Source organism: Melospiza georgiana, chromosome 21 (assembly GCF_028018845.1).
Source record: "Melospiza georgiana isolate bMelGeo1 chromosome 21, bMelGeo1.pri, whole genome shotgun sequence".
NCBI classification, from domain to species: domain Eukaryota; kingdom Metazoa; phylum Chordata; class Aves; order Passeriformes; family Passerellidae; genus Melospiza; species Melospiza georgiana.
In genome coordinates, this window is record NC_080450.1 from 2,869,150 (window position 1) to 2,890,990 (window position 21,841).

At 41.3% G+C, this 21,841-nt stretch overlaps 1 protein-coding gene across 4 annotated transcripts in view; it reads right to left on the bottom strand.

Annotated features, from left to right (window-relative positions):
- The window catches only part of CEP112 (centrosomal protein 112), a 161,917-nt gene that overhangs the window by 10,828 nt on the left and 129,248 nt on the right, over positions 1–21,841 (bottom strand). For 3 of the 4 annotated variants that reach the window (XM_058038779.1, XM_058038780.1, XM_058038778.1), the window contains exon 24: positions 5,200–5,289. The exons of the other annotated variant lie outside the window; for it this stretch is intronic. In XM_058038779.1, coding sequence (XP_057894762.1) covers positions 5,200–5,289 — 90 coding nt within the window. The remainder of the gene's footprint in view (positions 1–5,199; positions 5,290–21,841) is intronic. 4 annotated transcript variants of the gene reach the window in all.

Sequence of the window (21,841 nt, forward strand, 5' to 3'; positions counted from 1 at the left end):
AGATGCTCTAATAGGAGGTACTGCCCTCTTAAAAGGACAAACTCTCCCATTCACTATTATTTAAGACAAAGAGCAAGAAAAGTGACATTTTAAAACAATCTCTAATTCCTGCATGCTGCCATATGCTTCTATTCTCTTCTGGTAACAATTCCCTTTTTCCCTTTTAACTATTTCTCCTGTACTTTCTGTTTGCTGCCTTTCTCCAGCTGGCCACCCAGCTCCAACAATTCATCGTGTTCTGCTCAGGAGGCGTGTATTTGTGTGTTTTCCAGTTGTGTCTGATTACCAAGGCTAAGGTTTGATCACTGGCTTCCACACATGCACCACTATCCCCAACTCTTTTCCCTCTGACAGTTGCACAGTTGGTGAGAGCCTCCTCTCCTGCAGCTCCTGCCATATGGAGCTCCTGGGAACTTCTAACTCCATTGATTTCCAGCTCCTTTCAAATCCCACCTGCAAAGCTGTTTTTCTGTGCTTGAATCTCAGCTTCCATCTCCTCCTGCTAATCTGAAACCTCATGGCATACAGAATAATTTACTATATTTGTTACAATTCTCTTTCCTTTCATAGCTTGCCATTAAAGGAAATTATACACAAATATAAAACACAGAAAACAAATATAATACACAAATATATTTGTGGCAAATGCAAAATCCTGCTTTATCCCAACAATCTCATTCTTAATTAAAAACTGAGGGGTGCTGTTGTATCAAAGTGATTAATGAATATATCAATGCATTTGAGACACCTACTAAGGTAAAAAGTGGTAGAATTGGGCTCCAAAAAATGTCTGTGGTCATTTATGGTACCAAAAGTCCACAATGCTGGATGTGTTCAAAATTGGGCTTGGAGGAGCCTGGTCTATGGAAGGGGGTGGGACTGGGTAATCTTTAAGGTCCCTTCCACCCCAGGCTGCCATCCGATGGCATTTAGAACTCCCAGATACCTTTAGAAATCACAGAATCATGGAATGGTTGGGGTTGGAAGAGACCTTAAAGGTCATCTCATTTCAATCCCATTCCCACGGGCAAGGACAACTTCCACTAGATAATTTCTATGAAGAAATATGGCCCAAAAGCCCCAAACCAAAGAGCTAATATTACTCAAGAGCTCCAGCCATCAGATTAAGAACTACCTGGGACTCACACTGTGGACATCAATGTCTCTTGCTCATCTGTGCCTCACTGATTCCCTGCTCCCAGCTCCACTATTCCCACCAAGGAGAAGGTGTGGCAAACCTTAGAAGTTCCTCTGTGCTACACAGCAACTGAAATTTCAGAAGGATGCATCACAGCATTCATCTGAGAACAAACATATTTAGTTGGCATGGAAACAGCAAGTTGGGCTGAATGTGGTAAATATCCAGCAGCCACAAAAAAATCGAGCAAGTTAGGATAATAAACATTAGAAATGAAAACTGGCTGAATGCTTTTGAATCATGGCTCTTTTACAATTATCACTCCTGTTTTCATTTGAACATGAGTGAAATCCACTTAAACTAAGCTGCTCCATTTTATGCCAAATACTTCTATAACATCCTCATTCAGATAACTCCTTTCTCCTTTTTTTATAATCTGTTTCAGGAAAAAGAAATTAAAGGGCTGAAAACCTCCATTGCTATTCTCCTTCATTTCCTCAGCAATATTAATGAATCGAACATAATTGATTTTCTGTCTCAGAATCTCCTTTAAAACTCTATTTATGACTTGACTGTTTGGAGATATCTCTATGGTTTGAGTATCTATAGTGTTGCTACTTCAGTTGTTTGCAAACATGAGGAACTTTTTTCTCCTCTGTTATCCCAAATTTTACAACACACTCAACCCAAATCTCTGGCTAGAAACATTAGAACAAGGAATGAAAAGATTAGGATTTTTTCCTGAAAAAATTCTTGTGTGTAATTCCCAAAAGAGATTCTTGGAGCTTTTTAGTAAACTGAGTTGGGGTGATTACCCTTCAAAGAAGAATCTGAAATTAAATGAATGCTAAAGAAATCTAGGTAGTAAAGAAACAAAAAAGATCACTACCATGAATTTTTATACAGATCCCAGTTCAGCAAAACTTGTTGCACATGCCTAAATTCCTGGATTCATTAAGCTCCCAGTGATGTGTGTCATTTTTAATTACACACTCACAGGATGTAGAGCCTCCTGTATGAACAATGGGGATTTTTTAAACGATGACTGACAAATGCACAAAGCCACAGGACTTAAGAAATAATGTTTAGTAGGAAATTTTGTCTCACATTAGATCCAGGCACACATCAGAGACAACCAAGGGATACATTCACTCCAGAAGTACAAGACATGGGAACACAACGGGATCACTGGACAGGAAGCTGATCCCACAGTTATGTAGGACTGAGATACAAGAAACTTCTCTGCTGCTTTGCAAGGAAATGGTTTGGACACACCCAAATTTGCCAGAAACCTTCCCAGACTATAACTATATGCATTCAACAATAACAATATATATAAAACTATATATTACAGTTTTCACATTTGCTACCAGTTTATCACTTTCCATGAATACAGTTATTTACGTCTCAAGATACTGGACATGTAATTTTTAAAGGAAACATCCAACACTTTGGCCTGAAGAAAGATGATTCAGCTCTGGGACTCCACTCTCGAAGTGCAGCATTACACTGGAAAACCAGGACAGAGACAGGACAACCTTTATGGGAAAGCTAAAATTATATAAGCCAGCACTTTTGACAAGTGTGATTGGAACCCATCATCCAGAGATGGTTGCCATATGGCACCACTGGTGAGAGAACACAGACACAAAGTGATTGCACCGACCCACGCTGTAAAATGGGAGAGAAAAACCAAACAGGAGTAAACACGAGTTCATCCAAGAACACAAAGTATGGGAATGGAAAAGCTCCATGAAAACAACAGCTCGTCTCCCAGTGCAGCACCAGGCTCCCCTCCAGAGCAGCTCAGGGCCTGCTGACAGCCCAAAGTATTTTCTCCCCTTCATTTATAGGACAGTTTGTCTCTCTGGATGATTATAATAACGAAAGGTTAAGCCTGTGTGATCACCAGAGGGTCACTGTGACAAAGAGTTAAACTTTGTGGCTCTGTCAGTCACTCCTAAAGGCTGAAGAGTTATGAGGACGTTGCTCTGGAAAAACGGCCAGCATGGAGCACTGAGATACCACCCAACAAGCCATAACGAGAAACAGCTTTTTAGTTTTAATTAAAAGCACAACAAAATGTTTTTTCATGTCTCGTTCATTTGTTTGTTGTTGTTATAGAATCAAAACACAAGATTTTTCCTTTTAATGAGAAACAGAAGCTCTTTAACCCTCGCTCCTCCTTATTTATAGATATGTAAAAGCTTGGAAAAGTGGCTTTTGTAATGGCACCAGCACAAAGCTCCACGTTTTATGCAATTTTGATTCACACAGTATTTGGTACAAGCAGAAATGAAGTTACTGCCCTGAATATTTCAAGTCCCTGATCGGCTGATGAGTTGTTAACCACTGTTAACACTTGATGAACATGTTTACAGGTAGCCTGGCCAAACCCAGTAACTGGAAACATGTCAGACCTGTCACTTTTGCATTTTTTCTCCTGGAGAGATAAGCAGAACTAACGAATTAACCACTCACAGAGGAGACAAGTAACAACTTCCAAAATGTTTGTCTGCAAAATAGACTAAAGCCACCTAAACCAAAGCAGCTTTCAGTGGCTCCAGCTGCTTCAGAAAGTCCCAGTGGATGAAAGGCAGAGACAAGACCATTGAGGAACTTGGATATGAGCTCCACCAAGCCTGCCAGCACATCAAGCTCAAAGATGGACAGCACAGTGTGATTTAAACAACATTCCTGCTCCATTATACTGGGGAACAGGATGTTACCATCTGAACTATTCCTTCATTAATTAAGTCTGGACAGGAGAATTCTGTGGGTTGGTTTGGAGCAGATGTAGGAGGAAACCTTGAAGGCACCCTGTGAATCTGCATGTGCAGCCTTCTACTCTGTATTTCATGAGTCACTTTTTATTTCTTCTTCTGGATCCTTCTCAAAACAGGTCAGAAAAAAAAAAAGCAAAATGGCAGAGACTAAAGAAAAACATTAAAAAAAGAAAAAAAAATTGGAAGAGGACATCCCTCACAGCATGCAGCCAGTGCTGTTCCCTGGGAGGGACAACCTTGCTTTAAAGAGCTGATTTTCCTCCTTCTTTTCCAGGAGACTCTGAAGCCAAAATGCAATGCTTGCAGGCCAGCTCTCTCACTGCACCAAACTCCCCAGTGCTGCAGAACTGCAGCTCAGGATGAGCCTGGCAGGACTGGGACTGGGAAACCTTTAAGGTTATCTGGGAGGCAGAGGGGGGACAGGAGGGAACAGCGAGGAAATACATCAATTAAACACCGAGGGTGACAGAAAATTCCATGTGCCAGTAACATGACAAAACTGAGGAAAAAACACTTGAAATTAAGGATTATTAATCTCCTATACCCACCCCAAGTGATTATTCCTGCAGATAGAGAGTTAGAAATGCTTTATGTAGGACAGATGCTGTTGATACTGTTTACTCAGCACCAAATAAAGTTCTCAAATGCTTCAAAACCTTATTTGTATTAGGAATACATAAATTCCTCTCTGATTCAGGCATTCATCACCTGCATATTCTCCTGAATATTTCAATTTAATCTGGTTTGAATGCAGATCATTGATTTTCTGTTCCAACACTGCCTGTAAACATCACTCTCTATTTTGCTCAAAGCACACTAAATAATCTCTGACTTCACTGTAAGTGTCCAGAAAAAATTTAGCACTATTCATCATCTGAAACTGTTTACAGACATGTTTGGACAATGAATGCAGAAGATCAGGACTAAAGATTATTTTTAGCTGTTATTGTCCAATTTTACTTCTCTTCATACAAACCATTAAAGAACAGGTTCGAATAGTCTCAGAAACCTTTATTAAAAACTCTACAGTTCAAAATAAATGCATCATTTAGCAGCTAGAATAGCTGAAATACCAACTTGCAACAGAGAGCAGCAGATAAGTATTTGCCTGAAGGGTTCAGACAGTTTAATTCTCTTTTATTACCAACAAAACAGAAAAGCAAGCTAGCTGAGAATTTTGCAGGAAAATATGTGCTTTTGCTTTGAAGGAGGGGATTGTTTTTAACCCTTGCACCGCCTTGCTCAGAGGGCGAGGGCAGCACCCAGTAGTTGTACCTGCTCCTGGGCCTTGAGCTCGTTCTGCTGCAGCCTCCTCTGAGCATCATAAACCTGCCCACGGTAATTCTCCACCTCGTCCTGCAGGGCCTGCAACAACAGCAAAGGAGGCAAAACACACGTGAGAAACTTGGGGTGGCAGCAAAACTTGCAGGTCACGTCTTCAACGAGCTGGGGAAGGACGTGGAGCACTGTGAGTCCGGCTGGACTCGGTGCTGAGGCGCGACAGAGGCACTTTGGCCACTCAGAAAGTTCCTCTGCACAGGTGGGACCATTGACTGAACAAGAGTAGCTACATCTCAAAAGTCTTATTATAGGCTACTCATCCTAAAAATATATTATTTTTATATCTTCTTATAGACCATCCATCCTAAAAATGTAAGAAATACTCTAAAAGGTTGGGAGGCTAATGGAAATATTGCAACATTTGCATTTGCAAATGTCCCAGGTTTTTGTTGTCATCCTCTCTGCACAACCTGAGCTTCTTATGTGCAGTTTTGCAGTGTACCAAGAGTTTTTTTTCCCTCTAAGCCAGAATAATCCTCTCTCTGGAAAACAATGTCTGGAATTTGGAGTGGAAATGTATTCCATATTACTGAAGTGGGATGCTGGCCGAGATGAGGGGCTCCCCTCCTGCCCTGTAGTCAAATCTAGCATGTGATCTACAAATGAAATATAAATGGCAATAAATAAAAGGAATAATGTGATCGTGTCACTTCACCACAACTACCCAATCCTTATTTAGTTCAGAAGTAATCACTCCTAAACCAAGCTCATAAAATGCATGGACAAATTTATTTTGTCATGATCGTTCTCCTTATACATTTATTTTTATTCCAGCAGTCACTCAGAGCCTTGATCTTTTTTGTTACATGCTTAACAAAGGAACAGCGTGCCCCAAGGAACTGATAGTCTGTGTTATTTCTAACAGATACACACCAAACAAACAATACCAAGTTTCAAAGATTTTTTTTTTTTGTTTGTTTTGAAAGTTTCCTCCTCATTGTTGGATGTTTGAATACACGCTTAACATTTACTTACACATTTACTAAAAGCTTAGCAATGTTGTCAGCTTGAATAAAGGCATTGTTAACTGCAAGTGCTGACTCCAAGCAAAGTGCACAATGTGGATGGGGGATTGACACCAACACAGAGGCGGCTGTGGCTGCAGAAAGGGAATATTTTGAGTTATCTTTTGTATGGCAGGAAACTGGGGCATTGATACCCATCGGAGAAGCAGCACGGGGCTGCACCCGGGAAGGGGCTACAGCTGCAAATGCCCCTGGAGGAGCCTCCAGTGATGCTTTTAAAGAAGCTGAGCTGCACAGAGGCCTTCTGCAGAGCACCCTGGAATTACAGAATCATCGAGGCTGGAAAAGACCTCCCAGATCACCAAGTCCAGCCTCTGACCAACCCTACAATGGTCGTTAATCCTATCGCGAAATGCCACGCTCACTGGTTTTTGAACACTTCAGGGATGGTGACTCCACCACTTCCCTGGGAAAATCCAGTTCTTGACCATCCTTTCTGTGAAGAAATTTCTCAATATCCAACCTAAACCTCCCTTGCTGCCCCTGCCTTTCCCTTGAGAGGACAGACCCACAACCCCACGGACTGAGGGAGCTTTGCAGGACCTGCCATATGGTTCGTGTTTGCCTCCAGCAGCCCAGGGTACCTGTGCACAACTCAGGATCATTAAAAGTCCTCGTGGCGCAAAGATTTAACAGCAAAAATGCCTTGCTCTTTTCCACAGCACCGAAATCCTGCACTCTCCAATAATTTACAGGATAAAATTGCTATTGAGATAAGATAAGAGGACTACTTATGATAGATCTTGAAGGCTGTTTTGAAGTGATGCCAGGCATTAACTTTAAAGTCTTATAGCTGTAAGACTGTTACATGTTCTGATGCCAAAAATTGTAACCAGACCCAAGCATGAACTTCAAATCTGCCCAGGGACTTTTATGCTATCAGAGCTTCTGAGAAATGCTGAAATCCAGGCTTTGAATACATAACTTGTCTTCAATACTCAACAAGTCTTGCATTACCAGCAATTTGCATTAATATAATGAAATATATGTGGGAATTATTTGTGAACTGTTGGCTTTTTGTTTGCTTTTTGTACATCTATCTTGTGAGGTAAAACACAAACAAACATAAAAGCTAAAAGGAGCAGTGCGAATATGCAATAAGGAGCAGGGTCATTCCACATCCCAGGAAAATCACCAAAAACCCAATTAATTGGACAAAAATCCTGCCATAACCCCAAAATGTCCATTCATAACCAGTCCAGGATGAATCTCAGGAACATTCCTGGAGCACATTTTGGATAAACTACAAAGCATGACCCATCTTCTCCTGCTCTTTCAGGGTCAGCTTTTCCAGCCCAAAGGGTGAAAAATAAGGAGGGAAGAAACCTCATCACACATCACTCATCCTTCCCTTGTGCTCCAGAGAAAGTCTGACCCTTTCACAGGACTTTGAAGCTGGCCAAGAGACAGCATTTAAATTTTTAAATACATGTGAGTCTATATTTATGTGTTTGTGCCAGAAAACAGATTTTTATCACCCCTATCTGCACGTCCTGAGTACAAAATTGGATCTCAGACTTTTCTGCACAGGAGAACAGCCCCATGGTGGCAGAGAAAACTGGTGCCCTGCTCCTTCCTTCCTTCTCTTCTCCATTTTTACATCTCTTATTTATAATAAACTTCTTCTGCAGAGGTTAAAACAAGAGGTTCCTTTAAATGTGAGGGCTTGCAATGCATCTGAAAGTCATTTAATTTGGGAAATTCAGATAACACAGCCTTTGTTAGGTTCACCTACTCTAGACAGTGTTTGCCAGCACGGAGCACACATGTTTTATTTCATTAGGAGAGCAGAAAATGTCTTAAATTTAAATTTAGAAAGAAGGTATTTTTACTGTAGCATGTAAGTACAGCAAACTAACAACTCTTCCAGTTATCCATTCACCATTTGTCCAAACCAGAATTTGCTGTATGAACTCCCAGACTTTTCCAATCACATCATAACTGGCTGTTGGCAGGTTTTGTATTGGGATGGCAAAGAAACAACTCAGCTAATTCCTTGGATCAATCACAAATACCTTCACTGGACCCTTTTTGGACTATTCCTGTGCTGCATAAATTCCAGGAGTAATTAATGTTCATTTGAGTACTCCAGATATTCTATCAGCACAATGGCAAAAAAAAAAAAGTAAAACCAAAAGTTCAGCATTTGATCAAAGCTGTGCCAAAATGGAAAAGTAGCATCAAAATCTCATGGTTGCTGTAGATTCCTGCAGGTGATTAACTCTGAAAATGGCAATTAGAAGTTTGTTGCTCGTGATTTTAATTTTCTAGGAGGGATCATGAGGGATGTCATGAATAACGCACCTTTTTTGAAGATCACACTGAAATTCTCTCTGTAGCCAAAAAGCCTCACATGCAGTGGCCAGAGCCTGAGTGCTGATGGCAATTCCCGAAGCCACCAGAACCTCAGATCTTTCTCTGAATCACACAGGGAAGCTTTTGCCATGTAGAACACTCTTAAAAAACAGCAGAGGATTTACCCCAGGTACACCCCAGAACATCTCTTTTATAAAATTAAACAATGTTTTGTTTTGTTTAGAAATGCAGCTTTAATTCTGCTTCAAAGTGTCACAGTCTGCCCAAAGAGCAGCAGAGCCTATGATTTAAAACTGCCAAGATGAAGAAAAAGGGATTAAAAACAAAAATCCAGGCCAATTTTTAAGCGTCAGAGGCATTTTTCCCCTGAACAGAAAACAAAACTTAACTTATTTAGTTAAATTTTTCCAGGTTCGGATGGATTCCCGTCCCTCAGCTGTGCTGAGCTGACTTGCATCACTCTTATAAAGACAATATTATTTTTTTTTTCAGTTAAACGGGCTTTCAAATGCCATGTAAACATGTTTGCTGTTGAATGTCTACACCATACCTGACCTTGGAAGTGCTTTGTGTTGGCCGGAGAACAAAGAAATCAAATGTTTTGCTTTCCAGCCCAGATATCCTACACTTTGAAAAGCTCTTAAAAATGTAAATGAGATAATAAGCCCCAATGCAACAATGTGGGTGAATTGCAGCCGGAGAAAGGGAAAACTCGTTTGATTTACTTCTAAAAATGGAAAGGATCCTAAAATAAAATCACATTGTTTGGGTCTCACGGAGCATTGGGAGGCAGGGGAAGGAGGGAAGGGAGAAGGGACGGCTTTGGGAAGGCAGCGCTGGAATATTTGGGCAGATTTTGGGAGCTGGAGTGGAGTTTGTGCACGAGCCCATCCCAGCCCCTGGGACCCAGAGATGGGGAAGGAGAAAGGAACCTCTGAGCTGCATTTCTGGGTAGGCACCTTCTATTCCCCCTGTTATCCCACTGGGCACGGGTTATCTCCAGCAAAATGCTTAATGGAGTTTATTTCAGCCCTAAATACGATTTATATCAGCCCAAAATGGAGTTTATTTCAGCTCAAAATAGAGTCTATTTCAGCCCCAAATGGACTTTATTTCAGCCCAAACTGGAGGTTATTTCAGCCCCAAAGAGAGTTTATTCCAGCCCCAAATGGAATTTATTTCGACCGCAAATGGAGTTTATTTCATTCCCAAATGGAGTTTATTTCAGCCTCAAACTGAGCTTATTTCAGCCCCAAATGGAGTTTATTTCAGCCCAAATGGAATTTATTTTAGCCCCAAATGGATGTTATTTCAGACCCAAATGGAGGTTATTTCAGCCCCAAAACTGAATTTATTTCAGCCCAAATGGAATTTATTTCATCCCAAAATTGAGTTTATCTCTGACCCAAATGGAGTTTATTTAATTTCCAAATGGAGCTTATTTCAGCCCCAAACTGAGGTTATTTCAGCCCAAAATTTAGTTTATTTCAGCCCCAAATGGAGTTTATTTCAGCCTAAAATTGAGTTTTATTTCAGCCTTAAATGGAGATTATTTCAGCCTTAAATGGAGATTATCTCAGCCCCAAATGGAGTTTATTTCAGTCCAAAATAGAATTTATTTCAGCCCAAAATGAAGTTTATTTCAGCCCCAAATGGAGTTTTTATTTCAGCCCCAAGGGAGAGCACACGTGGGTTGCTGCCTGTGGAGCTGGGCTGTGGCTCAGCAAAGCTGGGATGAGGATGCACAGGATCAGAGAATTCTGTGGGATACCCAGGGGCAGAGTGAGGCTGGGAAAAAAGGTGATTTTTAAAAAAACCCAACTTGTCAAGCACAGAGCTTTGACAAGGAGCCCTAAAGAGACAAAAAGGTGCAGTGCCAGCACTCCAAAATCCCCGTCAAGGCAGAAATTAATTTTTGGTGTTGGTTACAGGGCTGGATCTAAATCAACTGAAAGCTGGTAAGAGTTTGAAGAATCCCAGGAACAAGCATGGAGCAGGAATGTAGGAAGGATTTGGTCTCCAATATATGAAACCTGATTTGATTATCCTTTAACCACAGGGCATTTATCAAAAGTGTTGGATTACCTGAAAGAAAGTTCAGTTCTGAAGAATTACATAAACAGAAACAATAACAATTCTTAATTTCTGTGTGTTGATTGCGACTGTGAGGAAACTATTTACAAATGTGATATGTTTTCTTTCTTTAACCTGAAATAATTTCCTGGGTTTTGTATTTTCCTGAGAGCAGACAAGGCTTAATTCCTGATCCCATCACATCAGTGGGAACTCATGGATCACAACCATTTATCTGTCTGCTCTTAGGGTTGAATAAATAAGTGACATTTAAAAAAAAATTCCAAAAAATATTAAATATCAATGTATTTTCACTTTGAAACAGAAAACAGCAGAAAAGTTGCTGCTCATCCTGACCAGATGATGCAAGATAATGTCAGTCTTTTTTTAATAGAAATATGAAATTTTTATTAGCAACTCTGCACATATGGATGTGCATCTGTATCAAGAAAAGCCTTGGAAATTTATGACCAGTGCAGAGTAAAGCTACCACTAAAGGTAGTGAGAGTTAGCACTTTTCATCTTCAAAGAATTTTTCAAATGTTACCAAATTAATATAATTAGTTAATGAAAGATGCAGTAATAAAAGCTACTCTAATTACCTACTGTAGTCTTAATTATCTCCTTACTAATGCCCACAGAAGAAGGCTTCCACTTTACATCCTCAAAACATGTGCCAACAATAATTCTGAATACAGGCCTCTCTTCAAGTGCCTTCTAAATTCAATTTACATCCATTGATGTGTTTTCTCTCCTCGTTCATGAGAAGAAAATCTCTGGAACTTTGAGAAAAAAAAAAAAGCCCCATGTGAATGTTAATAAAAATTAAAGAGAATTTTCTTCCAGAAATACACATGGAGATGATTTAAAATTTTGTCATTAAAACATTTGATTTTCAAAATCTTTATCTCTCCATGAAGCCAGAATTATATGCTGTCTGGGCAAAATTAGAGTCAAATATTTAGAGTCAAAAATTTAGAGTCAAATACAACTCTATCCAAAGGAAGCAGCCAAGAATCCCATCCAGATTTTTAAAAGCAATCATTAATTTTGCTAAAACATTTCATGGAGATAAATAGATTTATCTGGGTTCATGACTACTCCAAATAAATTGGGCAAATATATCTGTGAAGAGCACTGATGCAATGCCATGAGTCTGAGCAAAACAAGGCTGTTTTAAAAGTGAAATAATTATATTTGAGCCAAATTGTTGGGGCATCCTCAGCACTTTTTGGGTTTTCACTGAGCTCCTGCCCATGACACTGCAAACAAAAACAAAAAATCTCTGTACTTGGAGTTCTCTCTTGGTTTTGGTGCAAAGCAAAGGAAATCTTCTGGTTTTAACCTAATACATATGTCTGCTGCTCACATATGGCAAAATTCCTTTCTGGTGGGAACTTTTTTGCTGTTGTTGCAACACACAATATATCCAAAAAGTCTCCTTTGATCTTGAACTATTGCTCCACCACTCATTATGCTACTGATTCAAAATGAAAGGCAAAATTTCTGCTGTTTCTGTTAAAACAATGGCTTTGTTTTTGCAAACAAGGTTTTCTACAACCTATATGCAGGGGCCAACATTACTGCAAGAGAAAAGAAAATCTCTTATTTTACAGAGAAAACAGTCATGGTGTTTAATAACACAAATTATTTCTCTATCCTATAGGTACATTACAATTGCTGTAATGACTGTATAGAAAAAAGGAAGGAAGGAAGGAAGGAAGGAAGGAAGGAAGGAAGGAAGGAAGGAAGGAAGGAAGGAAGGAAGGAAGGAAGGAAGGAAGGAAGGAAGGAAGGAAGGAAGGAAGGAAGGAAGGAAGGAAGGAAGGAAGGAAGGAAGGAAGGAAGGAAGGAAGGAAGGAAGGAAGGAAGGAAGGAAGGAAGGAAGGAAGGAAGGAAGGAAGGAAGGAAGGAAGGAAGGAAGGAAGGAAGGAAGGAAGGAAGGAAGGAAGGAAGGAAGGAAGGAAGGAAGGAAGGAAGGAAGGAAGGAAGAAAGAAAGAAAGAAAGAAAGAAAGAAAGAAAGAAAGAAAGAAAGAAAGAAAGAAAGAAAGAAAGAAAGAAAGAAAGAAAGAAAGAAAGAAAGAAAGAAAGAAAGAAAGAAAGATTGATTTGACTCTAGGAACAGAATCAAGTCTCTCCAGCAGCAGAGGAAAAAAATTTAAAGTAGGTCATTTAACATAAAAGAAAAATACATGCAAACACTTTGCAGTGTGGCAGGCTCTAATATAAGCTATTTTCATTTTTGACAATTCACTGGCAGCACATTATAAAGTTGGGATCATCAGCATTAGCTCCTGAGCGATCCCATAACACTTCCACATCAGACTTCATCTGGTGTCTTTTGGAGATCACCTGAGCACTGTAAGGATTCTCAATATGCCAATCTTTGCCAGCTTTGCTCCTGTAAGATATTTTGCTGAATGTTTTCAGCGTTTTCTATACACACCTAGTTGAGCTGACCAAAGTTTTAAAATAATTTTCCTGCAAAAATTAGGTCTATTAGAAGGAATTCCAATAGAAGGTGGGCAGGCCCTGGCACAGGGTACCAGAGCAGCTGTGGCTGCCCCTGGATCCCTGGAATTGTCCAAGGCCAGGCTGGACAGGGCTTGGAGCAGCCTGGGACAGTGGAAGTGTCCCTGCCCATGGCAGGGGGTGGGATGAGATGAGCTTTAAGGTCTCTTCCAACCCAAATCTTTTCAAGACTCCATAATTGTAAGATACATCCCTAAAATACTTGATGGCACCAGCAGGGCTATTTGGAGACATAAAATTAGGCAGGGGCTTAAGCATTTTGCTGAGTCAGGGCTTCACTGCAGGACATTATAAACTCAATTCTTTTGAAAGGCAAAGGATGCCATAAGGTCCTGCAGAGATAACAGTTCAAAGCAAACAGCAGCATAAATTGTAAAGTCGGGCATTTTTGTCAGGGGGAGCCAAGGAGGGAATTGTTTTTGCTTTGTTTTAGTGGCTCAGGTGACAGGAGGGGAAAGGCAGGCAGGGTTCAAAGGCTGTAATAAACTGGCTTTCATCTGCTTTTCTCAACGGGCCACAAAAGCCAACAAGCACTTGCCATGTCCAAGCCCTGCTTTGTCTGTGAGCAGCACACTTCGGGGCTGTTGTGATGAAGTCAATCACAAGCCCGACAGCTGCAAGATTTGCTGTAATATTTCCCTGGAGCATTTTGCACTTTGCTTTCACACTCCTTCCCCTTTTTCTCAGCCTGCACGAGTGTCATGGTCAAGAGCAGAGCAGAGGCTGCCAAAAGGAGAAAAGCCCTGAACTGTCTCCCCCCTCGCACTCGCCCAGGTTTAGGCAGGAACACCAAGTGGTGCACATTTACCAGATAAAATGAATCTTTTAAACCCAAAGATACCATGACATCTTAAGCATAAACTTATAAAGGAAAAGTTCAGAACTCCATTTTAAACCACTTATGAGAGGATTTACCAAGATTCTGCCTAATGTTCAGCTGACGCTTTGTCAAAAACATTTATCACAAAGCTTTTGAAGTTCCTTAGCTCCCCCCCAAGTTATTAAAACTTGAACTGCAGAGTTTGTTATCAGCCTCAGAGCACACACAAAATACATCAGGTATTTTTTCAGTCAACCTTTCAGTCTGATTTGGAGACTATTATCCAAAATACAACACTCCCCATCAGGTAGTGTCTGACAGATAATGCTGAGCAGGCGGAACCGCTGCGCCCGATTGATCCGCGAGACAATTTTCATTTCCTAATTTGCTTTTTATTAAACACTTGGCAATCAAAGGCAACAGCGAGGAGTCTGCCATTCTCTGAGCAGGTTTCCTGTGAAGACCTGATGTCAGCTTCAGCGTTTTCAGGCAACTTTTTGAATTTTTGATGCTCTGTCGCAAGAACGTCTAAAACGTTGTGTCAACACCGTGCTACTGCAAAACTGCTGTTGTGAACACAAATTAACCAGAAAAACACCTGGTTCTGCTGCTTGCTGTGCTCTTAACAACACTTCTGCAAAAAACAACCGTCAGGGGTTGGGGCAGAATTTCCTGCAATGACTTGGAGAAGGCCTGAGTGTGATAAAGCAGATTTATCAATCACTGGCTGAACAGGGCAATCTTCATTTCCAACCAGGTTTATCACCAAACTGCCACTTTAAGGGGGTGTTCAGATACTTCACACCTGGAGCCAGCCCAGAGGCTCCAGCAGACCCCTGGTGCTCTACAAATGTCTCTTTAAAATGCATTGCTCCTCAGGGATACACAAAACCTGGAAATATAAACATTTCTAACAAGCCTTACAAAGCCTCTTATTTTGTTATGCTCTTTTAAGACAGAAATATGAAATATTTCTAATCAATAGGCCAATCTGATTCCCAGTAGGAATGAAAGAAAAGCTATTTATTTTGTGCAATCAAGTGCTCAGTATTGCTGCAATTCTCCCATTACATAAAATAACACACATTTTCTTGCACACAGGCACACACAAAGAAATCTAATAATGCCTTTTTACCTTTCAAAGTAACCTTAATCAACAAAATTAACTTGCAAGGCAAACCACTGCTTTTTGAACTGAACAAGAGCGAGCTTGACTCAACACATGTGAGATGTGAGAGGCAGCAAAGTAATATCTGCTAAAATTATGTCTGGAAGCCAAAAATGGGGCGATTCTTGACAGGGGAGGATGCACACTTGGAAACTTGGAAATTCTTTTATTCAAAGTCTTTAATGACCTCCAACCCAATTACATTTGCAACAAGACATGACAATGCAGTTGCTCTTATTTAAAAGTATGAGTGAAAACAGAGTATTTTTGAAGGCTGGTTCTTTTTTTTTTTTTACTTTTTAATCATGTTGAGATGAAGCTCATTTACTTAAAAAGAAAAAAATGAAACAGAACGTCCTCTGCAGCTGGTCAAACAGATTACGAAACTCTAATCTCAGTAGCCTGAGGAAAACCAAAACTGTTTTTCAAGTATCTATTTTATAGAGCATTAGCTTTATACTTTTTAAAAGAGGCATTAACATAACTGATCAGAACATCCCAGAATGTTTCTGATCTAGTTAATCATATGACGTTATGACAGAGATTCTTGCTGTCATAATTCCAATGTTTCTAAACATTTCTAAAATCCTTTAAGTTCTTTTTTTTTTCTCCAAATTAGACATGGGGAAGATCTATTTCAGTTTCTTCAGAAGTTTTTCACTCCATTTTAGAGCTCCACAAAAATGGTGCAGGATATTTCAGACAGACACATACACACATAGCAAGGAACAATGTCAGGCTCCATGACCTATTTAAATATTTCTGATAGCTTTTATACAAAATATTTTACTCTAATTCCTGAATAGTCCTCATCACTGTATTTCCTTAACTCTGTTGTATTTTTTACAGCTGAAGTGGAATCATTGATTAAAAAAAAAAAATCAGAATTTATCTAGTTTAAATTTATTTGGTTTGTTTCCCTTAAAAGCAATTACTTAAACATTCAAGCCCATGCTGCATTCTTTGGTGCTAACAGTTCCTCCAGCAGAGGTAAGAATAAGGTGTAATTTATACACAGGCAAGCTAGGAAGAGGACAAGAGGGGAAAAACACTCAGCAAAGTTATTGCAGTGCCTCAGATACAATTTTAGTGGGGTGTCAAGAGCTCTTATCACAGTTGTGACAAAGCAGATTGATTTCCATTGAGAGCTTTCGGGCTTTGTTTGTTTGTTTGTTTTTGTGGGATTTTTTGATAAGTCTGTTTCAGCCTAGTTTTGAGCTGGAACTCTGCTGTTTCAGTGTGAAGATCTTTCTGCTGTGGCAGAAAATGAAGATGCACAGGCAGAGAGGGGCTCAGTCCCACCCAGCATGAGTCCTGTTGAGTTTCTTGTGACTTTAAGGCATCCCCAAGATATTCCCCTGCTTTTGCTTCCCAGGGGCACCCACAGGGTCCTGACAGGGCAGCTGAGATACCCCCAAAAGGCACAGAAAGCTTTTTAAAAATATATATGTAAATAGTTCCAAGCATTCTATACAGACAACATTTTTTAAATGCAACAGGACTAAAAATAACAGAAAACAGATCAGGTTCTGGAGCACCATGAGTTTCTCATTTGTGCAGCTCCACATTAACTTCTCTCATTTAAACTGCAGTTACTTCATGCATCCCAAAACCTTCCCCATAGCACAACTGAGACAAAAACTGCAGGAAAACCAAGAAGAAATAGGGAAAAATGTGAAAGATCTGAGAATTCCAGCACTGGTTAAGTTCATAAAGCTCAGTCTAGTTCAGGAGCTGATAAGGAAGCACCAATGAGCTTGGGCTGTGCTGAGATGGAGAAGGGACATCAGCTCTTCACCCACCACAAGGCTGAGTTAGAAACACAAATGAGAGCCCAGCAACACCAAACTTCATCAGCAAACACACATTTCCACACAATGGTTATGAATGGACACAAACAATGAGGAAAAGTGTTATTCTGGGAGCAGGAAGAAAACAATACAGGGGGCAGGAGTCCCTCCTTGGAGTCCAGAGCATGGCTGTGGTCAGAGGTGTTTCCAGGCACACAATTAAAATCCACTGATAATATCCAAATTGTTAAACAGTCTTCAGTAATTGCTGCTCTACCTCGCTGAATTACAAGTGCAAGACTGGACAGGACATGAATGATATTGACAGTAGAAACAAAAGCAAGGGGAATTCAAATACAGCACATAGAGTTGTTTTCTGGAGCCAGAGAGTGTCAATACCCACCCTGCATTTTCCTCCCAGCTGCCTGCAGAGTCCTGGCTTGGTTCAGTGCTGCAGGTGTTCCTGCAGGTACCCAACATTTGTCAGCCTGGATTTTTTATTTATACAGTTCCATTCTGCCCCTGCCAGGCTTCTCAGTGAGCAAACAAACTCACTTTTCATGTTCTTGTTTGTACTTTTACCCTTTCTTACATAACAAAGCTGGCAGGGAGCAGAGCAGGGAGAGCACCTGGGGCTCTGCTGTGGCTGCAGGGGTTGGACACTCCTGGTGGGCATCATCCCTCCCTGAGCGAGCACATCCCCTTCCTGGGTCTCCTCCAGGTGAGATCTTGTGTGACGGGGTCTGAGGATGAGGGAAGAGATGAGGATCTGACTCCACGTTTCAGAAGGCTTGATTTATTATTTTATGATATATATTACATTAAAGCTATACTAAAAGAATAGAAGAAAGGATTTCAGCAGAAGGCTGGCTAAGAATAGAATAGCAAAGAATGATAACAAAGCTTCTGTCTCGGACAGAGAGTCTGAGCCAGCTGGGCTGATTGGCCATTAATTACAAACAAACCAACATGGACAAATCACAGATGCACCTGTTGCATTCCACAGCAGCAGATAATCATTGTTTACATTTTGTTCCTGAGGCCTCCAGCTTCTCAGGAGGAAAAATCCTAAAGAAAAGATTTCCCATAAAAGATGTGTGCAACAATCGTGCTGTGGAAAGGTGGGTGCAGGGTGGCAAGGGAATGAAAAAGCCAAAGAGGTCCATGGTGCCACAGGTGGGAGCTCATGGCAGTCCCTGGGCACTCACGTGGAAAAATGGGAAGGAAAACATTACAGCACTTCGGGTTTAACATATTTTCAACAGTTTTAGCTGAAAAGAGACATAGCACAACCTTCCATTGGAATGAAAATGTTGTGCTGCTCAGACAGGGACTCTCAGGAGCCTGGATGGACTCAGTGATCTCAGAGGGTTTTTCCAACTTTAATAATTCTGTGAGTCTGGACCAGCACCACTGCCCACCTGGCAAGGGCACAAATGATGTGTTTGCCTAAACCACAGGATATCTGCATGGATTTTAGTGCTGTCATGTTCCTAACTAATCATTTCCCTGGAAAAGGGACTGGTTCGTTTTCCCCTCATCTGGTTCTAGAAGAACTTGCATCCACTCCTTCTTGCATTACAAATGAGCTGATCTGTTTTCAGGACACGATGAGTGATGCTCTCCTTCCTCCCCACACCAGGCTTTGTTCCTTTGGGATGATCTGAACTGAGAGACAGCAAACCCCAGGGCAAAACTGAGCTGGGACTTCCTGGCAAATCTCAAGAGGGAAGCGAACAGGGCATTGCATGTTTTGTCTTCTATGGCCAACGTGGCCTGGTTTGAAATCCATGATCTCATGCCACGCTGGGCCAGGAAAATGGCATATCCAGGGCATGGGTTTCCAGCATAAAATACAAGTGAGGTGATCTGATGTGACTCTATTCACCTGCCAACAGCCCTGGCAGAAAAAGAAACAGGTTCTGGGGATGAGCTGCTGCTGGAGGCAAAGCAGGAACCATTAGAAGAGCTGCCCTGACCTGTGAGGAACTGGTGTTTTTGCTTTGAACTTCAGCACATCTTAATGAACTCCTCATAATTGGCAATCTGGGGTTTTCACTGATGATTTATTTTCTGGAGGTGCCAAATACAGGAGACAAATTCAACATTGGAAATACAAATTTGGGTCTCACAGTTGGTTGTCCATGCTGGCGAAGCAGTTCCAACACCACTGCAGGTCACTCTCTGAGCTGTATCAGGAATTAGATTTGTACATGAAGGTCCATCAGTGCTGAAGAATTTGGTTTCATAATTACTAAAACATGTTGATTTAATTGAAGTAATTGACTTCAATGTGGTGAAGGCTTAAAATAAAAATAAGCAGAGACAGTTTTAGTAACAGAAGAAGTTAAAAAGTAGTTGTGTCCTCCTCCTTACTCGGAGTAGTAAGGTTTTGGTTGTGCTTGACTCATCCCTGCCTTACTGCTCCTCCACTCCTCTGTTATCTGGCAGTTTTGGGGGAGATGCTGCCAAGAAATTCATTTAAAGTCCTAAATTTTATCCTGTAGGCAACCTATTTCAGTTTCCTGAGAATAAATTTCGTAGACAGACCCCTGAAGAAGAAAACAGGTGAACTCTCTTTGCCCCATAAATCAGTCAGGCTCCCTGAAGAGGCCAAGGATACAAAACTACAGATACTTGCACAGAAACACTTCACAAAAAGCTTCAACCTTGAGTTCACAGTCTTCTCCATAAGCCTCAAGCCCTCAATCTTCCTCATGCATATTTTTCAAGGGTCAACAAAGAAATATTTACTGTCTCAGATCCTGTCCATCAGTGAATCAAGACTTGATGGTGCAAGAATCAGCGACAATGAACTGTTCCCAGGAAAAACTGCTCCTGCATCCAGTGCAGGATGGAGGATGGACATGAAATGCATATCCACATGCAACAGCCTCAAAGAATAAAGTGTACTTTTATCTAGTTTTCCACCTTATTACACACACATGTGATGTATGAACACACAGAGGCGAGTTCCTTGGGCTGGAAGGCAACGAGGAGAACGCACAGAAAATATTCACTGTAGAAATTTTAGTGGGAAAAGCTGCAGAGTACAAGACACAGAATAGACTTTCCCTTGCTTCTGGACTCCAGAGCTATTTTGGCTGCCAACAGTACACAAAATTTCCACTGAAGGGCAAATCAAACCAATTTCCCTGAGGATGGAGGCATCAGAAAACTCGCTGAGGTTATTCCATCCGTGCCTACGCATTCTCCGAGCGGATGAGCAGCTTCACTTTGAATCCATGTCAAACCAGAAGGACTGGCTGATAATAACACTCAATTAACATGATCTCGTCCCTCTAGAAAAAGCTGGCAAACAGCTCCACCTCACCTTTCCTAGCTGGGCACAATGGGGTGATTGATGCTGTGAGGAAATGGGATAGGTCTGCACCGAGGAGCCGACGGGTCAGGTTTGGTGACAGTGTTTGTAGGTTTAACCTCTTACCCAAACCTCTGAGATGAAAAAGCCACTTCTGCTGAGCACACAACTGTGAGAAAGCCAGAGCTAGAGCTGGCAAACACCGAGCTGGGCTAATTAGACAGGTGTTTTGAAAAACCCCAAACTTTACACTTTTATTTGGACCTTTTGATGTCGTGGCTGGTGCTGTTTCACACACTGGGGCTCCAGAGAGAGGCACGAGCTGCTCCCCTGCTCGGCTCTGGGGGCGAGTTTGCCATCTGATCTGCTGAACACACAGATAAAAGTCACCGCAGACTTTTCTCCCTTTTCAAGTGCAGCACTGTAACTTGGAAAGTTCTTTTATTCTCCACTCTGCTGACGCAAGAAAGTGGCAGGAATATGGCAGCTCTGGCTGCTTTCCTTTTGTAGCTCTTTGTAAGTAATCTTTTAATGCTAACAAAACAATAGGTATTTTCATTTTGGATGGAAAAAAACATTCCAGTAATAGAAAATTAAGGCAATGCCTTTCAAAAAGTCTAAGAGTGCTACTGACCACTTGATTCTTCTCCTACCCTGCCTTTAAATATTGGTAAATAGTTACCAGGCACAGGTATCAGATTCTCCAGGTTTCTCTTGTTACACTTAAGAAAGGCCCAACTATTATGAAAATGGTGAAGTTTAACAAAGATATTTCTATTTCCCTGTGATGTGCCATTCAAAAGTGTTAGCCAGTCGTTTTTTAAAAAACACTCTTGATATTTGATCTTCTTGAGTTTCAGTTACATATAAAGCTGGAGAGCCAGCAGAAAATTCTAAGTGGAATCTGAAGATTTCTTAAGTCAACACTCATTTTGGCAGGAGCATTTTAATGCACAAAGCTGAAATCCTCAGTGACTCTCTCCTGCTGATATCCCTGGAGCAGCCAGCACTACGATTAGCACAAAATCAAAAGCAACATACAGCTCTGCAAAAAACAAAAGGGATGTGGACACAAATTCTGCAAGTGGAGCAGGCACAATGGCACCAACCAGGGCGCCCTGGTGCTGTTCCAGCTCCCCCTGGGATGAGCCAGGCTCTAAGAGAGATCTCTCAGGGAAAAGAGATGCCGATAACAAAGCAGGTCCACATCCCCAGAGCCCTGCTTGCCAAACCCTGCAACTCCCCTGGCTGTGCCGGGCTTTGGAAGCCCTCAGAGCAGAGCTGGAGATGCCTGTGGCCCGTGGAAGGCTGGCTTTGGAGGCACTGCTCTGCCCAGCACCCTTTGCTGGTGGAAGCTCACACAGATTCTGTTCCTACCTCCACGGCTGGAGGAGCCCTGCAGCCAGGGCTGCTCCAGGAGCAGGCAAGGAGGCTGTGTTCCAGGAACTCACTGGAACTGGAACAAAGCACAGCCCTTGGAAAGCCCTGTGCACTGACTGTTTTACAGATGCCCCGGCTTTGGACGGCAT